Source organism: Lipophrys pholis, assembly GCF_963383615.2.
Source record: "Lipophrys pholis genome assembly, chromosome: 19".
NCBI lineage: Eukaryota > Metazoa > Chordata > Actinopteri > Blenniiformes > Blenniidae > Lipophrys > Lipophrys pholis.
The window spans coordinates 15438585-15459000 of NC_137647.1; the positions used below are offsets into that span (position 1 = coordinate 15438585).

Below are 20416 nucleotides of genomic sequence, written 5' to 3' on the forward strand. Positions count from 1 at the left end.
TATATAATGGGTAGAAATTCAATCCAAAATCAAGACAATTGATCCTCCTGGTTTTCAGTGACTTGCTCAAGGACACTTTGACATGAGGACAGGGGAAATCAGGGCTCAAACCCTGCCTTTGAAAAACAAGCTGCTCTACCACCCAAGCCACAGCTGCATCTAAGCAATTGATTTATTTTTTTCCCCACTCTGTGTGGGAGAGATGGGTGGAAAATGGGTACTGAGGCACTGGGAGTCATACAAGCCATCTTAGGTGGACACAAGTGGACAGCTCATAGTATTTCAGTTTCCAGATGATACTAGATTGCATCCTCATGAGTCTTACTAGTAACCTCATGATCAAATCTCAATTTCCTCTTTGATGTACGAATAAACTAGTACTTTGTTACCTTTTGCAAAGACCAAACGTGCTTTCTAAAGAAAAAAAACTAAACAAAAAAAACTGGCTGGCCAAATGGAAAACAGATGGTTTGTTTTGTGTGTGGCCCACTGAATTCCATTGTGCCTTTTGTAAAGTATATTTTGTGGTTTGATTCGATGGCAGTAGTGCGAGAGTGAGCGCAGACTTCTGCGTCAGTTGAGTAGGTTGTGTTTTTCTCCAGTCCAGGACACATTTTGCCCACAGTCTTGAAAAATATGTCGTATTCAAAGGCGGTTTAAGCTATCGGACCCTAATGACATGCGATGATGAACAATGCATCTTCAGTACCATTACTTGGACTTCTTGTGATCAAATCACCCATTACACATTTTAATGCCATGTGTGAACAAGAATTGTGTGTTCAGTCTTACATAATGTTCTCTTCCACTGCATTTAAATAATACAGAAATGTTAAGACAAAGGCAAGACTAAATATCCAGAAATAGTAGACCAAAAATAAACTAACGGAAATATTTCAGAGAACAAAAAACAAAAATAAAATGCAGCCAGTCTCATACTGTGAAATCAAACCCTACAAAAAGGCCGTCAAAGGTAAACACACAACACTGTATAGACGTATGACTAATCACATTCTTGATGAGTCACTTTCTGAGAAGAGGGAACCAGTTTGGTCACCACATGATCACTCCGTTGGACTTTCCAAGGCACTAAAAGGCAGTGGAGGATCTGACTAACTGGCTAATATGTCGATTGACCACATATGAAAAAGAAACAACTCGTATAATTAAGATAGTACTCTTCAGGCTGGAGGCGCAGTTCTTGCTTATACCCTAATGTACAAAAGTGTACATCAGGGTAAAGGCATACTTCCATTTCAATAACAGGTTATTGCAAAAACATTTATAAAAACATTCATTCAACATTTTTTGAACAGTTTAACTAACCTACCTATAGATCTTTAATTTAGTCAGGTATACCTTATTGACTCTCAACCTTGCCAGATATGTATGGCAGATTCAAAAACGATTCACATTATGTCCATAGTACAAGCTCTGATGAATACAAAGTGAAATTTTATTTGATGTAAAAGCAAAAATAAATTCTAAACTACAAAATAAATAAATTCTGCTGAGGTGGTTTCTCTTCAATTCCAATAGCATAGTACCCACTGAGGAGATATCTTGACAGAAAAATAACTATGTATTCCACTGTTGTAAGACACAAATATTCTCCAAGAACCTCATACTTTATGAGGCAGGAATTGAAAGAAAAAGTGCAAGTATGAAGAAACTGGTTATGGTATTAATCTCCCCACATATCTAAAAAAGATTGCTCATATGTTATAGTGTTTTCAATGATGTTACAAAAGATCCTGACTGATTAATGTAGGTCTCTAAACAGACAAGAGTGTGTAGGCTACATCATCCCTGAGAATCACACAGGAATCTTCAGTGCTGGTTATTTGCTGCTCATCAGGCAAGGTCAGCGATGCAATACAGTGGAAAAGCATTCTGCCCAGGAAGGACTTGCAAAAAAACCCTTTGAACATGTTGCATTGTGTTTTATGTTATTTGTGTCCGGAAATAATATCTGCATGCTTTAAAACTTCAGGGTTGTCATGTTAATGCCACAAATGCCAAGAAATTAAGAAGCCAGGTTACTACAGCTGACTCGAACCCAAACAAATACCCAATATGGGTCTATAGCACATGATCATTGGTACAAAAAACATATAAAGTAGTGCAATTGTAGTTTATGCATGATTTTCTTTACTTTAGTTAGCTCTAACTTAACCACTCAGGTAAATGTATATACATGTTGAATTTCACATTGATAATAGGGAATCAAAGGACTGTCAACAAAAGCTGTCAAGGGAACACCAAGAGCACAATTAACAGCTCTCTGACAGTTTTACAACAGCTATTGTACTAGATTGTAGAGTTGTCCACAGCAGGTGTTTCACACCCTTTCTTTCAGAGCCTCCACTAGACGACTCCATCTGTGTGTTTTAACAGCTTTCATAGTCATATCTATTTCAAATGACCCCTCGTCGTTGATAACTGTTCTTCAGGCCATCGGGCCATTGAATGATCGAGTGGGAAACAAATAACTGTCATTTGCACTGTTTTGAGCTTAAAAAAACTAATCGTGCAACACAAAGTCAAACTTTTATCCTTGGCAAGCAAAACGATAAGGAACATTTATGAAACATGTAGCACAATTTTGATAAGGGTATTCCAAAAGTTGTGATAGCTGAACTACAATAACACTATTTATGTAAAATATTTGGAAAATCTGTGATAACAAGCGTCATTGTCAACATGAGGACTAGTCTTAACCAGAATTATAAAAGCAGTTGTGTATTAGTTTATTTTTGTGCTTTAACACTGTTGTGAAGTTAAAAAAAACTAATGGTTGGTTGCTTTAAAATGAGTTTTCTATCTATTTACATATCCTGACGTTGATGCTTTTTTTAAACCTACCTGGTCCTAGTTGGTGAAGAAAGAAACAAAAAGACAGATTATATGTTGTTGCTGCTTCCTGAAAACTCATGTCGTGGGCCCTTGTTGTAGTTTAAGAAGCCCACAAGTACAGAGATCCAGCTTTAGTGGCATGAAGTGGAAGGAAGGAGGAGAGTGAGTCAGAGCCAGCAGGAGACCAACAAGAAACAAACGTTATTAAGTGTTACATGTACTACAAAATCCTGCAGGTGTCATAAAGGGTGCTAGGGGGCAGAGACAGACAGACCTCCATAAATCTATTGTAAAAGCCAGTTGCTAAACCTCCGACAGCTTATTACCAGTTACAACACACACACACACACACTATGACAATTGAAAACACAACACCATAACAATGACAAGTATAATCAAATCTCCCATAACAGAAAATGCAATAAAGAACAACATATTCTGTAGTACAGGCAATTCAACTAATTAATGAAGCAGTACTTCACAATGATTTCATCCTGTAGTAGTACGAATAGTATCAGTGTTGGTACCTGGTACTTCTCAGTATCCTCTCACATAACCACAACACAAGAAAGGTCACGTCCAACTCATTAGGTTTGTCATTCTGCACACAATCTGTTAATATTCAAATATCAGTAAGTTACATACATATAATCAAGGTGTAAGACAATCTATGAGATATGCGACTGGCATTAACTATCAAGTTACCCATCACAATCACCCTGCAACATTTCAACTGAATCAATAGTTTCTTTTACCAATGATACATTCTTAATGATGATACAAGGCTAACTGGCTCAGTTTACATGTATGTTTACTTCGCTACTTTATTATGTAATGACTGATGATCACAATGTATACAACACAAAACAAGCGAGCCACCCATTGCTAAATTTCTCTTTGACTATGTGGCTGCATATTGCCATACGGTGATAGTGATTTTTGTAAGCGTTGAATTTCACAAGGACATGAAAAAAAAAGAAATGTGCCTTGCTTCCTGTCAGATCATCTTGTAGAATTCCTCAAAGCACAACCTGAGAATTTTTGGGTCCCCAATCCATTCCCCATCAAGTATTGTCTGATCCCAACACTTTGCAATTCTGATACTTACATTTCCTTTGCATATTAACTTGTAACGCTGCTTTAAAAGTATATAAAATGACAAGAAGCTCTTCTTTGTTTATAGTGGAACATCTCCTGGATGACCTCTTGCACATGCTCTGCTACATGAAAAGCTATAAAAGAAACATGCGTCACTATAGTTTCAGGGCAGGCTGGACATCTTTTTTTGCCTTTGTGCAGATAGTTATATGTAGTGATTAAAGCACGAGTTAGTGCAGCCCGGAGTTTAGTATTGCTTTCACAGCTGCACTAGACTCGGACCAAATGCTCTGTTACACGTTTACTTTTTAGTTGTATCAAATTGATGGTACTTTACAAAGCTCTGATGCTTTCACGTCTTGAAACACGGTTATTGCAAGTAGCTGTTAAGACTGTTGTCATTTTCTATTATAAAAGATTTCTACACTGCTAACATTCAATCCACTGTGTTGCTGATGCTGCTATGGTAAGGTTGTTACATGGCTGTTTACAGCATGTCGCAAACCGTCCTCTATTTACGGCAGCTGTCGTAACAAAAAAGAAAAAGAAAGAAAGAAGCTGAGTTGGTTTTGTCACTTCTAAATGCTACAGGTAAATGACGTATTTGGGAATACCCTGGTGCTTCATATTATAGTATCCATTTTGAATTGAACAATCCGGAGGTTTGGTTTGATCTTCTTGTTTGATGTATTCTGACTGGTAACAATATTAAATAGTGAGTCGTGATACAGATTGACAAAATTAGCCTGTAAGTGCTTTGTTATCTGATCGTTTTTAATATTATATTTGTCATCATACAATAACACAGCACACTCCTAATGACTGACTGCCCCAATGTGCCACCACAGGTCAATCAAGAGGTTCACTTCCTGCTGCTGTATAGCCTGCATAGCGCCCAGCTCTGGAATACCAGTTGACCCTTGACCTGGACATACATCACAGCAGACTGCTGTGGAATGTTATTTTTGGGGCGGAAGTGGTTCTGGTTACCGGGGTTGCGGGGTGTATGTCTCACATCAGGAAAGGTGGCCCCATGTCTAACCTCACAATGACTGTCCAACATGAAAGGAGGAGAAAAAACGTAACAGCAAGGCGCCTGCTTCCCTCTTGAAGGTATAACTATTAATCATTTATGTATGGGGGTGGGGGTAGATTTCAAGCAAAAATTCAGGCCTTACAGATTCCACTTGAGGACCTCACTCAGTGTCAGAATGATGGCCCATGTTTTGCCTGAAAGCAAAGAAGTAAATAATTGATGGAGATACAGTGACAAAGCCTACAACACCACTCCCCGATTACCCACTGGCCTGTTCACTCTTTCATGAAACCACCATCAGTTTGCTTACAGGGAGCAGCTCCCATCAAATGCTACTGTTTTGGTAAATAATATCTTTGGGTCACAGTATCTTGAATGATTCTGTTTGTCCTCCCAATTAGGTTGTTTACAAGATGATGGTACTGAACAAATTCAACAGAATTTTGGGTTCACTGAGCTTTGGCAGGTTGAAAAAAATTACAATCTCACATTTCTGAAAAACGATACCTTCTGCTGATTTATACCAAAGAGGTCAATACAGATGAACTTCACTAACCTCCTAGAAGTAAAACGTATATCAACAAATTAAGCGGATGTATAACAATGAAAAACAAGATATGTCGAAGTACATGGTAAAAATATGAGCAAATAAGGAAATTAAGCTTGACACTGCATCTGGTCAGCACTGTCCTTATCATATATCCCCGAGACATCTGTAACCACCATGTCCTCAGTCGGATCAAGCTATTAAAAAAATTATGCCACAGCACCACAATGCTTTGGTTTGCTGGGGCATTGCCATCATGTGATCTTTTAACATACGAAGGAACTGAATAAGATCTGGTTTGCTCATCACAAACTGGTGCTCTGTTGGGGAACAGGTAGGCTTGGAATTTGTTTATTCACTTGTGTAAGGACAACATCTTTGATCAAAATACACAGTCGTGGCAGGTTTAGTTGTTCTTTACTTGTCTATTTTGATGTGCAACTTGTCTACTTTGGAAGACAAAATGAGTGTTACCAGTGTTGCTATGGTAACACGTTTTGGCCGGTGAACTGTATTTTAATTCACTATGGTTTCAAAACCTAATTTTGGACAGTTACCAATTTATTTGTAACCACCAATGACCTGAAAAGACAGTAAACAGCAGCTGGAAAAATATAACTTGGTCTGTGTTTACATCTGTTCTATGGGGGTTTTTTTTAGATCAGAAATTGTATTTGTCAAGAACATGGGCTGGTTCGAATAATTCACTGAAACATTCTGATCTTGAAGAAGTTTCCCTAGAGTTGATTACAGGCACTTAGTTTATGAGTCTGGGCTTGGATACATAATCTGACTCAAATAGACTAACCATGAGTCAGGCCCATAACAGGAAAAGGCCAAAATCAAGCCAGGTCTTTCATGATACACCTCCAGCTGGTGGGGATAAGAAAGCCAAACGCTGCCAGGAATCAGGAGACATTTCCACTACAGCCCCCCCCCCCCCCCCCCCCCCCCCCACACACACACACACACACACACACACACACACACACACACACACACTTATTCAATAGTTCCCCTTCCCCCAAAACTCCATCTCTCACCAGGAGGTAGGCTTATGGCTGAAATCTAGATTACAATACAATTCTCAACACAATGCTTAAGACATACGTCTCAACTTGATTGTGAAGCTGTGTCGAATTATATGATAGCCCCAAGAAATCTAACTCCAGACTGCCTCTAAGGTTGTTTTTTTAAACATAGTTTTTAACCATGTGTTTAATTCAGTTCCTGGATGACTGTAAAGTTTTCAGTGTCTGTCAAAACTATGACAAGTTTGTTCTTATCAGACAAAAATTACCTTTTCACAGAGACCGAGTGTGCAATTTTTTCCAGAAGGGCATCCAGTTTTTGAAAATCCAGCAAATCGTTTGACTTCGCATGCATCTTGTAATCCATTTATGAACTACACAGAGACCAAAAACCAGGAAAGTGCACAAAAACAAATACACTGAAGTTTGTTATTCCTTTGATCCAAAACAGAAATCAAGATTTCTGTATCCTTAAGGATGTATCCTAAATTCCAAGAGGACACGGTGAGTAATCCATGGTGTTTTCAAAGTGGAAGTTGAAGGTGGTTGTTCCAGGAAAAAGGCCCCTGCCTGGAAATCGTGGGTCCTGGCAGGGAGGAGAGGCTGTAGGAAACCGACAGCCGGCAGGCTGTGTTAGCTGTGTGAACCAGTCCTCTCTCTACCCCATCCCCCTCTCAGCAGTACAACGGCCCAGTTGCCACAGGCTCTTCTCTCCATTGTGTGTCCTCTTTCCTGCCTTCCAAACTTAAATGAACCAAGGCAGAAAGTGAGAACCACAGAAGGAGAGGGGAGAGGGATCGGATCAGGTCCTGGAGGATCACTCTATTCCTCTAGTGTGCTCCCTCACCCTCTCTCAGGCAGAGGCAGACCAGCATGCAGTTGCTCAACAGTAAAAATGGCTCTGCTGCTTCCTCATTCAACGAGCCTCAGCCCACACACCCCTCCCTCCCTGTCTCAGGCTCTTGCTCATACTACCCCTCCCCTTTTTCCCCATCAATAGCACGAGTCTCTCTCTCTCTCTCTCCCTCCCTCCCTCCCTCCCACCCCCTTTCCTTCTTTCTCTCTCTGTCCATTTTATCTTGCCCCACCCCCACTCACTCTCTTCCCTCAGAGTAATCGTGTGCGTGCCTTCCCCCACCAATTTAGGTGCTCCCTTATCTGCTCTCCATCCTCTCTTCATCCAGTACTCATGTCTATTGAACCGCCCACTTTCAGTTCTCCACTCTTCCGCATTTTGTCTTAGCATTTCCAGTTACTGAAAAGTACATTGTGGATGACGGCAGCGCTGTGTTTTTATCTCGTCTATAAAACTACCATAAAACGTATCAAACAACGATGCTACCAGGATATTAAAGTGGGAACACATGAAAACTGGCATCATGTTGCCTCATCCTTCCTTAATTTTGACCTGAGAGGACGACATGAGAAAGGACTGCGGTAACCTCCGGTGACATCTTCGTCCTGTCATTAGTGGCTCACGGAGCAGCTATGATAAACTTTAATACTGTACTGAGGTGTACCAGTATCTACACAGTAGGAAGGTGGGTTGTGTGCTGTCATCAAGAGACGGAGAATTCACCTTTTGAAGGCAGACACGAGTCCCAGCCGGTCAGCTAGTGCTAGCCACCATGCTAACCACCGTGCTCACCACTCAGAGTGCGTGAAGCAGAGCAACCAGCTGTTCCTGCAACTTCAATATTGTGGAAGGTTCAAATCCCATATGAAATATACCAAGATGAAATCCTTTCAAACTTATTCCTTATTACAACTATGAGCTTTACAGCAGAGTGGGACATGGACAACTCTGCACTCACTCATCTTCTACATCAGAGATTGTGTTGCTTTAAAAGTTACACAGTGCTGCTCAAATCCACAGGTCGTATGTTGATCCACAACAGTCCTGTCTCTCCTCTTCATGTTTAGAACGTTGTCCTTTCAACTGCTTTCACCTCATTATCCAGTTGTTATGACAGCTCTGCACGGAGCATGTAATGCTAAACACGGCTAGCCGGTGAGTCACGGAGCACCGACAGAAAGTTAGCCACGGATAGCTACGGCGCACTGGAGAAGCAACACACACACAGCTCTCGCCACGGCTAGACACAGTGCACCGATCCACGCACAGCCAGCTGGCTAGCCACGGAGCGTCAATCCACATGAGCGGTGTTTAAAACTCTTAAATCAAAGATAGATTGTCAACCCCGTTCACTGTACAAAGCCACTACTATTATGAGCAACAACACAACACTACAGCAGTCCCACCCACCAGAAGTTGTAAGACAAAATGATGCAATATGGTGGCGCCCTAGTTTAGGCACTGAATAAGGTCAATACTCCGGTGGGATCTTAACAGAAACACTAGATCACCTATCACTGTAATTTCAACTTGATCAGTTTATTTGAAGGTATCATGTCAAAATGGCCAAATTTATTCACAATACCGGTGGACTAGGCAATATACTGAACCTTGTCAGGATTCATACGGCAATCTATATATTAAATATTTTTCAAACAAATTTTGAGACCTTTTAGTGGAACCACAGCAGATTAAAAAAAAGTGATCTCTGAAGACAATAAACTCTCACTTCACAGAATTATCCTTAAATCACAACAATTAGGGAGGGATTAGTGAGTCTGTGAAAACCAAAACTTGCTTGAAGGGAGAGGCTGGGGCATTAACTCAGGATGTTCTCGGCAGCTAACAAAATATTGATCAAGACTCGTTGAAAGGTTGAGAAAAAGCAACATGCTTAAAAACAGTTAACAGTTAACATGCTTAAAAACAGTTAACATGCTTAAAAACAGTTAAGCACAATTTATAGTTAAGTATGATAAACATTTTCTTTGAAATATAGTTTATAAGGAGCTCTTAAAAGCTTTTAACAATCTTCAACATCTTCAGATTATAAAAGCTGATAGGTCATTCATGTGATGAACTTCGTTATCTTTCATAGCCATCGACTGTAGGAGAACCTCAAAAAATGACATCTATGATAGGACTATGAGTAGGGATCGGTACCTTTCACATTCGAACCGATGCAGTACTGATAATCGGTACCGATACCCGGTGCCTGGGAATCAATGCCGGTACTCAACTGTACCAATTTTTGGTACTTTTGTGTGTTTATGTGGTAATAAATTATGTAAAAGTTTTCAGTTTAACACAATTATTTCTCAATATGTAAATTGTAACAAAATTATCAAAACAACATCCAACTCTTTTTATTGCAACATCACAGTTGTTTCACACATTTGAACTGTGACTTAAAAGTACCAAATTCAGTACCCATGCCTATCTATGACTGCGTTGTATTGGAAGAAGTACAAACCATCTTATCAGATGACTTGGGTTACACTAATTATTAAATGGCAATGTTCAACTGTTGAGACAAACTAATGGGTTTTATCACCAAGTTCAAGTCATAATAGACATAACTCAATAATTTAAGAAAATGTATATCTTTAGTCAATGATTAAACAAAGTAGCAGTTTTTAGTCTGAAGTGCTAATAATGTTTCAAGCTTGTAACAAGCCCACAGAAAGAAGAGAAATCTTTCTGTGTGACGTTAGCAGACTCAGGCACCATATATAACCATAGCTGCCAAGCAGGAATCACAGCTCAAGATACGATCTCAGGACACAGATCTGATATACGGTTTGTTACAATCATCCGACCTGTCTGACAATGCTGCTTCTTTTAAACATGTTGAAGTGACACCAGACTTTTAACCTCCTTATCACTAATCACCAAAGAAGATCATGAACACATACAGAATTTAAGTCAGAAGTCAATGTTAAATAGAGTGGATATTTTTAAGACTTTAAAACTTTGTGTTACTCATTGAACCAGACCTAATACAAGCCCACTTTAAAAAGGTGTTCATTAAATATACACTATCAAGCTGACAAGATGACTCTCAGTCTTACAGCCTATTTTTGCACACTTTCACACACAGATGTAAATGCTGTCAAACTATCAGGCCAGCCTGTGTAAAAAAGTTTGGTGGCTTGTGATTGCAATACATGATGTATGTTTTCTCAAGTGAACAAGCAGCAATCCTTTTGTGCCATACCAATACACTGACAGTGTCCTCACAGAGCTATTTCCCCATCCACGTGCCATATGCACCATTCCCTGAGACAATAAAGCAGCTGCCGGAGTGATGAAGCTCCATTCTACAGCGATTCAGAGGAGGCCAAGCCGATGGCCCTGACACAGCAAAGAAGGAGGGGGTTTTGTATTCAGACCCAAGGAAAAGGGGAGGGAGAGACGATAGTAACAAGACTGGGGAAACGAAGTCAAGGAGTGCATTTCGACTGGGGGTTGGTTCAGAAAAAGAGGCAGTAGTACACACTGAAACTCTGCAGGACAGTATTAGAACACTTCCATTAATCATAAGAGCACTGAAGCAACTGAAATCTACAGGGACCTAGTGTGGAGAACACTGGAAACGGGCAATTTGCCAACTAGACAAGGTAGAGCATGAACTAGTGAGGACTCAGTTTTGCGTTAGGGAAGAATAATATAGTGAAAGAGATACTCAAAGGTCCCATATTATATAGTTTTCTGTTTACAAATCTGTTACGTGGTTCCACCTCAGAGTACGTACAGTTAAAATGTAGTTATTTCCCCTGCATGATGTCGTGAAGGGAAAATCTCGAAATAGTCTGTATAAGCACACATTTGCTAAAAAGTGGAGCAAGAAGTGAGGGAGATGACAGACTTTAACTTCTGGAGCTTGACAGGCTATCAAGAGACCTAATACTGTTAGGGAACCATTATAAAGCGAATTTTGCATAATATGGTACCTTTAATATGCATACACTAAATCTGTATCAAATAATATCATATTCTAAAGTAGTGCCAATTTCAAGTACAGATATTTTAGGGTTTTAGAAATATTCCTGTGACTGAAATGTGCTCTAATATATTCTATGTGAACTGTTTTGTTTTTGTTTGAAATAATGCTACGTACTGAAAACGAAGACCATGTTTTCCAAATCTCAATTCACCAAACACTTTTAAGATGATAGCATAATTTGTTTTAAAATTTCCATCCATCTTCAAATCAATTTCATCCAATTCTCTCGCAGAGTGCGGGATCTCATCCCCAGTGACTGACTTTTGAGGTTGGCAGTCCTTCACAGGGCAAAAACATTGAGGTAAACAATCACACACAAAATACAAATGTCCCAATCAGATTAGCAGCATGGTATCAGTGTTGATTTAATCAATTGTGACAAGTAAATAGTGCCCTTTGTTTTTGTTTTGTTTTGTTTTTACAATAGTGGTCATATACTTATCATTTGAGACATTCTGTAATGGTCATGTAACAATTCCACCAAAGCAGCATCAGCAACACAGTAGGTAAAATGTCAGAGGTGTATAAATATTTCAAAACAGGAAGCAAAAAAGTCCAAAGGCAAATTCTACAATACCACCACTTCAGGAGGTGGAGGCATCAGTGCTTCATTCAATACAACAAATAAGATACAACTAAGAAGTAAACATTCAGTGGAGCACGGACGGTTCATTAACAGTGCTTTCATAGTGATTGTATTTAACAAAGCAAATGCACTGTATGTGACACAATTCAGAGCTGAGAAGGCTCCCATAGTCAGACAAGCAATTCGGATGCTGGCTTTCAGTGAATGCATTAATATTGCACTGGATTGATTCTGACACTTGTCAGTTAACTTTAACAGTGTTGCATGCAAGCCAGTTCCATGGGTCGTACTGCAGAACATGTGAAAGAGACGTGTTAAAAAAAATTCAGTATTAAGAAGGAGTAGTTTTGTGTATGAAGTCCATGCCATACTTTATACACAAAACTACTTTGCAGGTCAATATACAAAGAAAATATATCATATTGGGGCCCAAAAATCCCCATCAAGACATCCCTAATGCCAACGTTCCCACCTATAGAGAATTGGAAACCCTGTTTATACATCAATCAACTGGAATTAGCATTGTTTGTCATTTCAGAAAAGTTCTCCTTTAAATGGTATTGTTTTGAAAATGAAAGCTGCACACATAAAAATGCGGTTGCTCCTTTAAAGGATCTTTCTTTATCGTACAGGCCCATGTAAGAAGGATGTCTCTGCATGTGACCCAGATGATGGTGAGAAGAGCTGATCAACTTGAAACAGTGAGCAGCACAACCATTACTCTGGGATCTGTCATTATTATTGTGATTTAACTCGCACACGTACAGAAAAACAATTAACTGCGACCGTAGTGCACATGTGCAGCACTCAGCATTTCAGAAATGTTGCATTTTTCCTGTTTACATGGACATGGAAACTGGAAAGCTTAAGAAATGTTGCACTGTGAAGCAGAAAATTTCATTTTCACTGACTTTGGACACCACATGTCAAATGTTTTCATATGAAACACGTAGTGTAAACGGAGCCCAAGACTTAACAGTTAATGTTAAAACACATGTTTTTGGTCTGTGGGAGGAAACTGAGGTAGCCAGAGAGAAAACACTCACAAGAGGAGCGGCCAAACTCTGCAATCAGACTCGAATAGGAGATATTCTCATCCCTGTGGCAAAAGCACTAATCATCACTTACACCTATGGGCAATTTACAGTGACCAGAATTTCTGTTAAAATTGTGAAATTAGGTGTTGTTGTTTATATTTCTTTTATGGGAATCAACATTGAAAAGTTAAAAAACTTTGATTAGAAGAACATTTTTCTTGCCAGGCCACTAGTTGGTGTTCTGTTTTTGTAATACAACTATGCACACCTGCAGAACACCGGATGAGTTAACCACTCAAGCGCATTTTAGTTGCCTCCTTTGACAATACACCCACTCAGTATCTGGTGTACGTAAGAAATGGGTCTGTGTTTACCTGGATGATGGTGTAGTAAATGTACACTTGCTATAATACTTGAAATAGTGAGCAACACAAGCATTATTCTGAGATCTGCTATTGTTGTTAATCTATTTGTGCATGTACAAGAAAACAGTTTCCTATGACCATTGTGCACATATGCAGTATTTAAGAAAATTGACATTTTCTCAGTTTACCTGGAGATGGAATCCAGTGCACTTAAAAAAATATTGCCCTCTGAAAGCTGTTTTTGAACAGTGCTGTGTTCAGAGGCTAACAACGTTGTTCTGTTAATAAACAGCCATAGTGCAACAAAAGCTAATTATTTTCTTATCATTGAAATCGCTGTGTACACAGGGCCGTAGACATGTAGATATTCAGCAGTTCACCAACTCTTGAGGTTTACCATATCAGCTTTAAAGGTGATGCTGGGTCAATAGTGTTTACAACACCTGAAGTGACAGGGCTTTCAATAAAGTCATCATCTCCAATGCACAAGCCTTCACCTATGCAATTCATCTTCAACCTCAAGAGCTCATGTGCAGGTTTGTGGGGTGATGAAACCTTGAGTAAATAAGTGCTAGAGTTTTGTGCCTATACCAGACCTGTGAGACCATCAGAAATATTATTAGGGGCTTCCATCAGTTGACAGTGAACTATCTATACTGTTATGATGTCAATAACAGTCAAGATGCTGACAAGTTCTGGGCTCATAATTGGTCGCTTAAACATGTAAAAGTGATATGTGTTTACAGGTTATGGGCAGATAATGAGCAGATTTACCTGTTGCTTCAGAAGGCAGTTCTGCTTTATCACTAAGAGACATTATTATGAAACCGGGCAGCACAATACAATGGATTTGCACACTGACTTGTGACATAATATTGGTTGAGAAGACCCGAAAAGTTAATGTATACTTTAGGGGGGGAAAAAGCTACTTTTAAAGAATATGCTATTAGAAGATTTACTGAGCATATGGATCAATACATGGCCTGTAACACAAACACCTGCAATTAAGAAAAGTGAAAAAAAAAGCACCTAACTGACAGGCGATAATGGCTTGTGTCTTGATGCTTTAGGAGCAAACAATCGTTAATTGCATATGGATCAAATATAACTAATGCAAATAACTGATGTCAAAAATGAAAAATAAATATGCTCACACTGTACCATAGATGTTATTTGAACACTTATTAATTCTCAGTTCACACTCTTTTCTTCATTCAGGGGTCATTCACAACAATGAGGCCAAGGATGGTGTTACCATGGCAACTAAACCAGTGAGAACAGCACAAAAAAGGAAATAAATAAATAAATAAATGAAAGGAGCACCCATTTATCTTCTATACTGATTTATTCAGTTCAGGGCCAGGGGTCTAGAGTTGACCCCAAATGAGTATTGGCAAAGGCAGATGAATAGGGCACAAGTCCATCACAGAGCACACACAGAGAGACAGACAACCACACAGTCACCTTCACATCTTTGGGCATTTTAGAGTGACAATTTAACCTTAACTGCATGATTTTAGACTGTGGGAGGAAACTTGACAAACCAGAGACAACACAAGGACACAGGAAGAACATGTAAACTACACAGAGAAAAGGCAAATCAACCAGGAGAATTGTCACTATGAGATGAGACCGCAACACAACATAAAAAAAAATTATAATACGAGATAGTGTGCTCAGTGCGTACAAAACGTTTAAGATACTGCTGGCCCAGAAACTTCAAAACACTTTGACATAGGTATTATGGAGCAGTTGTTCAGTTTCAGTAGGTACTACATGCAAGATAGAGTAGCTCATAGCCTAATCATCTGGGTTTGATTGCCCCCTTTGACCCAATTCATTATTTTATTTGAATACTCATAAGGTGTAACCAGTACAATCTACTTCACTACCTGACCGAGAGAGGTTAATGCAAAGCTCAACCATGATTTTTGAAACAATCCAAATACATTAGGTCCTGGAGCACAGAAATACGAGATACTGAAGAAATATAAGAAATACAAGGTATGCATAATCAGTAAACATAATTCTTTACACTGCTTCAATCTTTATGCACCTTTAGGTCAAAGAAATACGGCAAACAACTGCAACGGTAAGTGTGTCCAGTTAGATATACCTGGATGTCGATAAACATGGGTCTTTCAACTACAATAACAAAAGCAATTATGTATATAAAAACAATTTTCACGTGTATAAAACTGTAGGTTTCTCTATCGGGATTACAGCAGAACATTATGCTAAGTAACGGTCCCTGTGTGAATAACTGGTAAAGCACCAGGGTTTAGTGTCAGTGCTTTGTGTCAATAACACCCAATCGTAGTGCTGATACGTGCACTGCAGCCCCTACACCTCTTGAACAGGACCTTTACCAGATGCGCTGAATAACACAATACACTGGAAAGTAATGAGCGACCATTGACGAGGAGCCAAGACCTTAACGATAGGCCACAGGGCATAGATTGTTGCCCGGGTTTCGTAATGGACGTCAGTGCTGTGCGGAGCAGAGGAGAAAACCAGAACGAAGGAGGAGATATCTAGCTCCCAAGAAGGTCGGGGCAAGCTCTGGGGAATGGACATCACACTTGTGTTTTTTGTTATCAGCTCAGTTGATTGCATTCTCAGCAAATAGTCTCAGACTGAGTGTGCGCCATCATCACCGTGTCGGCGTCACCGTCTCCCACAACAGAAGACAGACGACGAGCAAACTAGCATTTGATGCTCAACACGGCGGTCGTACCGTCATAAGCTGGAGCAATTTCAGCGTAATTGTGACCAGAAGTGAGTGAGGCAGGCGAGGAATGACAGACAGACACACAACGTCGGTGCCGTTATTGTGTCTTTTGAGAGACAACTGCTATCTAGCCTTAGCTAGCAAGCTAGCTAGCCAGCAAAGGCCGCTGTGCAACAGAACGGTATCAGTGAGCGCCGGGCATCAGTGCTGCGTCTGGAGCCTTCACACCGCCGCCACCGACTCCATCGCTGTCTACTCGATCTTTTCACCGAGGCAACGTGGCCGGTAAAATATTGTTTGAATCAACAGCGTTTACCTGGGTTTATCAGGTTGCCAGGACGCGCGGGATCTTTCTCTCCGAGGATCCTGAACACCTCTCGTTGTCGATGACGTCACGCGTAGGTCTTCGTTTCGGCACGCAAGCGACGCGTCACGTACCGACTGCGATTTAGCGGCAACCGCAGAGAAACCCTACAGAGAGTATAAAAACAGCATATATGTGGACCAAAATGCCCAAAAAGTTAGGATCTACATTTTTAAATCTTCCCGTGGCCCCAAATGCGAAGGGAGTTCACTTCAAAACACTTGATAATATCTAACATTCTGCTGACTATTTGAGACGTAAATTTAGTTTTGATTACAACAGTTGTTCTTTCTGTGAAAAGGACAGTGAGACAACTGAGCAGTAAACTGCAAATTTAGTAATTAGTTTTTGAGTAGACTTGCATAGTTTCATTGTTTTGCAAGTTTGACAATCGTTCTGTCGATTTCCATTGACATAATTTAAATGACTGGGAAATTCTATACACACAAAATAGATAGAGGAAAACCAAACCAAATTTCCGCCCTTTTCATAAGGAACTATGCCACTATTTTCCATTTTTGAAATGCATGGAGAAAAAGAATGATGTGAATATTGTTGTCAACCTCTTCCTTTTCTATCTTTTTATCTGTTGATTTTTTACATATTTTATCTTGTATTTTGCGATCCGTGTATATTTCCAATCAATAATAATGGAGAGAAAATATACAGAATATAAAAAACAGCATACATGTGGACCAAGAACAACTGCTTTATATGACCACACATATCATGAAATGCTGAAATGGCTTTAAAACGTTTGCGAGCAAGAGTGACACAATTCCAACACCCTTTTTTCGCTACCAGTCAGATAGATAATTCAAAAACTATGATAATCAACAATATTTCCAATTATCTTAATTCATGGAAACATCTTTTCAAATAGTGTATGAGTTTTATTCATTCTTCCACAGCTGCTCAGGTTTTTATGATTCTATTTTATCTTTTGGATTTCACCGTTGTTCTTCATTAATCCAAATGATTGTACTTTAAAATGGGTTTTTTTTATGTAGTTTGTTTGTTTTCTATGCATTACTTTGTTTAATGGACTGAACTTCTATGAAAAATTTCAACCTAATTATTTCTGTATAAACTGCAACAGCTGTACTGCTCAAAAACATTGTGGCACATTTGTAAGGCTCGTCCAAATTCGTTGTTCAATTTGACAAAACTGAGAATCCTACCCTTTAGCAAGGGTAAGCAAATAAAATACGAGTTGATAATTTACTTTTTTTATTTGTTAGATGCAGAAACATACATCTCTTATCCATAGAGAAATACACATCTGGTCAAATGTGGTTTAGAGCCTCCGAGTGGACAGCATGTGATTCACAATATATTCAATCAAAGAAATTGCCAAACAAATACTTGCTTTAATAATAATAATAATAATAATAATAATAATAATAATAATAATAATAATAATAATAATGAAGCATCTTTGAAAAAAAAAAGTGATTATTTACTTCTGCCTCCAGGGACGCATGCGTCACAAAATTAATAGGAAGAATTTCGGATAAACTCTACTGTAACTGCCTAATCTCGTTCCAACTCCAGCCCAGTAGGTGGCGGTAATGCTCCTTTGGAATAGGTAGCAAACTGCTAGAGAACACAAAAGAAGAAGAAGACTCACGTGTCACGACTTCGGAAACCCGGAAGTGAATTGAAGGTCCTTGGTTATGATCGAAGTTTAGATAACAACTTACTGCGACTGGTTTATGTAAAGATGGGAGTTAAAATCGAAGTGTTTCGTGTAAGTATTACATTTTTAATCATTCTTTATTGACGTCGAAGACGTGATGATCTTAATGTTTGCATCTGTCCAAATTTCCACGTGGTTAGTTTGTGATCTTGTTATTACGGATTCCGAATGAGTTGGTGTTACTTTGAGTCTCTCATGCAAGTATATTTGTGTTTGTTTTGCGCAGATGATGCTGTATTTATCTTTTCCCGTGGCCATGTTTTGGATCTCGAACCAAGCAGAGTACTTCGAGGAATATATAGTAAAGAGAAAGGTCTGTTATGCTTGTTAAGTTGTGACAAATCATTTTGTTTTTATCACTACAGTTTATTATTTTTAATACCATTGTCTCCATTTTTCTGTGCGATTGCTGCCATTTTTGGTAATCCAGAGGGAAATCTTCCCACCTGACGAAGGACTGCAGGTCAGTGTGATACACACACACACACACACACACACACACACACACACACACACACACACACACACACACACACACACACACACACACACACACACACACACACACACACACACACTGTAATTTCACTAACACAGATAATGATTAGATTGAAATTACGTCATACACAAACAAATGTTTTTCAAATGTCTTCATTGAATGATTTTCTCCTCGAAATTAAAATGCTTCTCAAACTGTGAAAACTTTGAAAACAAAGCATAGTCATATATTAGGTAGGATATTTTTCAAGAAGTGTTCTCTGAAACCTGACTGTGGTGTAACACAGCTCAATTCTTTCCATCAGCCCGTTCAGCACAATTTTTTCTGGCCCAATATGTTTCAAAAAAACGCAATCGGGCAGAAACATGCTCAATCTGGAAACCCTGCATTTAGCTGTCACATGAATGATTTGTATATATCAAATATATAGAAAATGTCATACAGATTTTGGGAATGCTGTTGCTTAATACTGCTTTTGTGATCATGTTCATGTTGATATTACACACTTCTGAGATTTGGATTGAGGAAAAAACACTTTTTTATACTTTAGAATATAATCCAGCCGTTTTATTCATAAATTATAGAATTTTCAAGAATGTCCGCTTTTTTGTTTTTTATTCTTTTTTTTAGCCTTCTCATAACATTCTGTTGTTCTTTACTTGCAATGTTTTTAGAGGAAAGAATTGGAGGACTTCAAAGAGCGAATGCGTGCTCGTAAGGAGCGGGGGATGTTGAAAACTCTGGCTCAAGAGTCGGAAAACTGAGGATCGTGTGTAAAAGTTGTGCCTAATTTCCCTGCACCACCTGTGAAGGATTATGCAACGATGTGTTTTGGGAGCAAGAAAACCTGGTGGACGAGAAAGATAACACTGTTGTGGAAAAACTCTCAAGAGGACACATCCTGATGATGCGCTGGAATTTTTTCCAAGATTTACTGATGTTTATGTAAAATCATGTTGTATATTTTCATGCAACATTTTCTCACAGTATGTGACTGTTAAAATGTCTAATATTTTATCAGTTGGTTTTGCAGTGATCAATGTCCTAAATTATTTTGCGTTGTATATTTAATTTGATTTATTGATTTTCTTTCTAAGTTGTGTCTATAAATGTGATATGTGATATTTTTTCATGTGTTGTGTGTGTTTGATTAACCCTATTTACACATACCAACAGATAGAAATAATGGCTTGTAAAAAGAAAAAGCTCTACAGATTTATTTTAGTAAATACAAACATAAAACAAGCTAAATGGTAAGTGTCCATTACAAAGCAATATTTGTAAGAGCTATCTGTAGCAGCAAAAACTCCCAAGTTCATATTGAAAATATTTGGCTATATTTTGGCTTTTTTTCAGTTAAAATAATTATCCAGCTTGTTGATAAACGGCTAAATCTTTTTTTTTGTCTTATGGAGCTGTTTTGATGTCAAGAGTCTGATTCTTCACAAGTTTTTTCATTCAAGTAACTGATCTTCACAGCGTGATACACCAGCAGGCTTCATGACAACAATAGTACCTTTCTGATGGAGTCCTGTTGTCACCAGGTGTAAATAGATTCACTTTGTGCTCAAATTAAAACTCTTTATCATAGAAGGTAATTTTAAATCCCCGTCATTAGATGGCAGTGCTGTGCTTCTGACTGAGCAAAGACTCATGATGGGGTTATGGAGGGACAGTGTACTGTATGTTGTTGCTTATAAACTTG

General features: G+C 38.9%; 2 protein-coding genes across 4 annotated transcripts in view; one reads left to right on the forward strand and one right to left on the reverse strand.

The window, feature by feature from the left end:
- brd4 (bromodomain containing 4) overlaps positions 1–16498 on the reverse strand; it is a 28644-nt gene extending 12146 nt beyond the window's left edge. The window contains exon 1 of one of the 3 annotated variants that reach the window (XM_080488394.1): positions 16466–16498. Coding sequence is in view for 2 of the 3 variants with exons in the window: in XM_080488393.1 (XP_080344519.1) it covers positions 6838–6935 (98 nt within the window). In the remaining variant the exon portion in view is untranslated. Of the gene's footprint in view, positions 1–6837; positions 7579–16465 lie in introns of those variants that run through there. The other 2 variants (XM_080488393.1, XM_080488392.1) reach the window with 2 other exon arrangements.
- Positions 15876–19828, forward strand: pet100 (PET100 cytochrome c oxidase chaperone). Its single transcript, XM_080488395.1, has 5 exons — positions 15876–16434; positions 18068–18263; positions 18439–18525; positions 18643–18675; positions 19386–19828. The coding sequence occupies exons 2-5, from the start codon at positions 18237–18239 to the stop codon at positions 19473–19475; spliced, it is 237 nt and encodes a 78-aa protein (XP_080344521.1). The 5' UTR covers positions 15876–16434; positions 18068–18236; the 3' UTR covers positions 19476–19828.
- The last annotated feature ends 588 nt before the right edge of the window (positions 19829–20416 follow it).

Excerpts from the sequence above, each read along its gene's own strand:
- pet100 (XM_080488395.1), top strand. The coding sequence starts at position 18,237 with ATGGGAGTTAAAATCGAAGTGTTTCGT. Across the intron at positions 18,526-18,642 it reads AATATATAGTAAAGAGAAAG|AGGGAAATCTTCCCACCTGA; the intron begins GTCTGTTATGCT and ends TTGGTAATCCAG. Across the intron at positions 18,676-19,385 it reads CACCTGACGAAGGACTGCAG|AGGAAAGAATTGGAGGACTT; the intron begins GTCAGTGTGATA and ends CAATGTTTTTAG.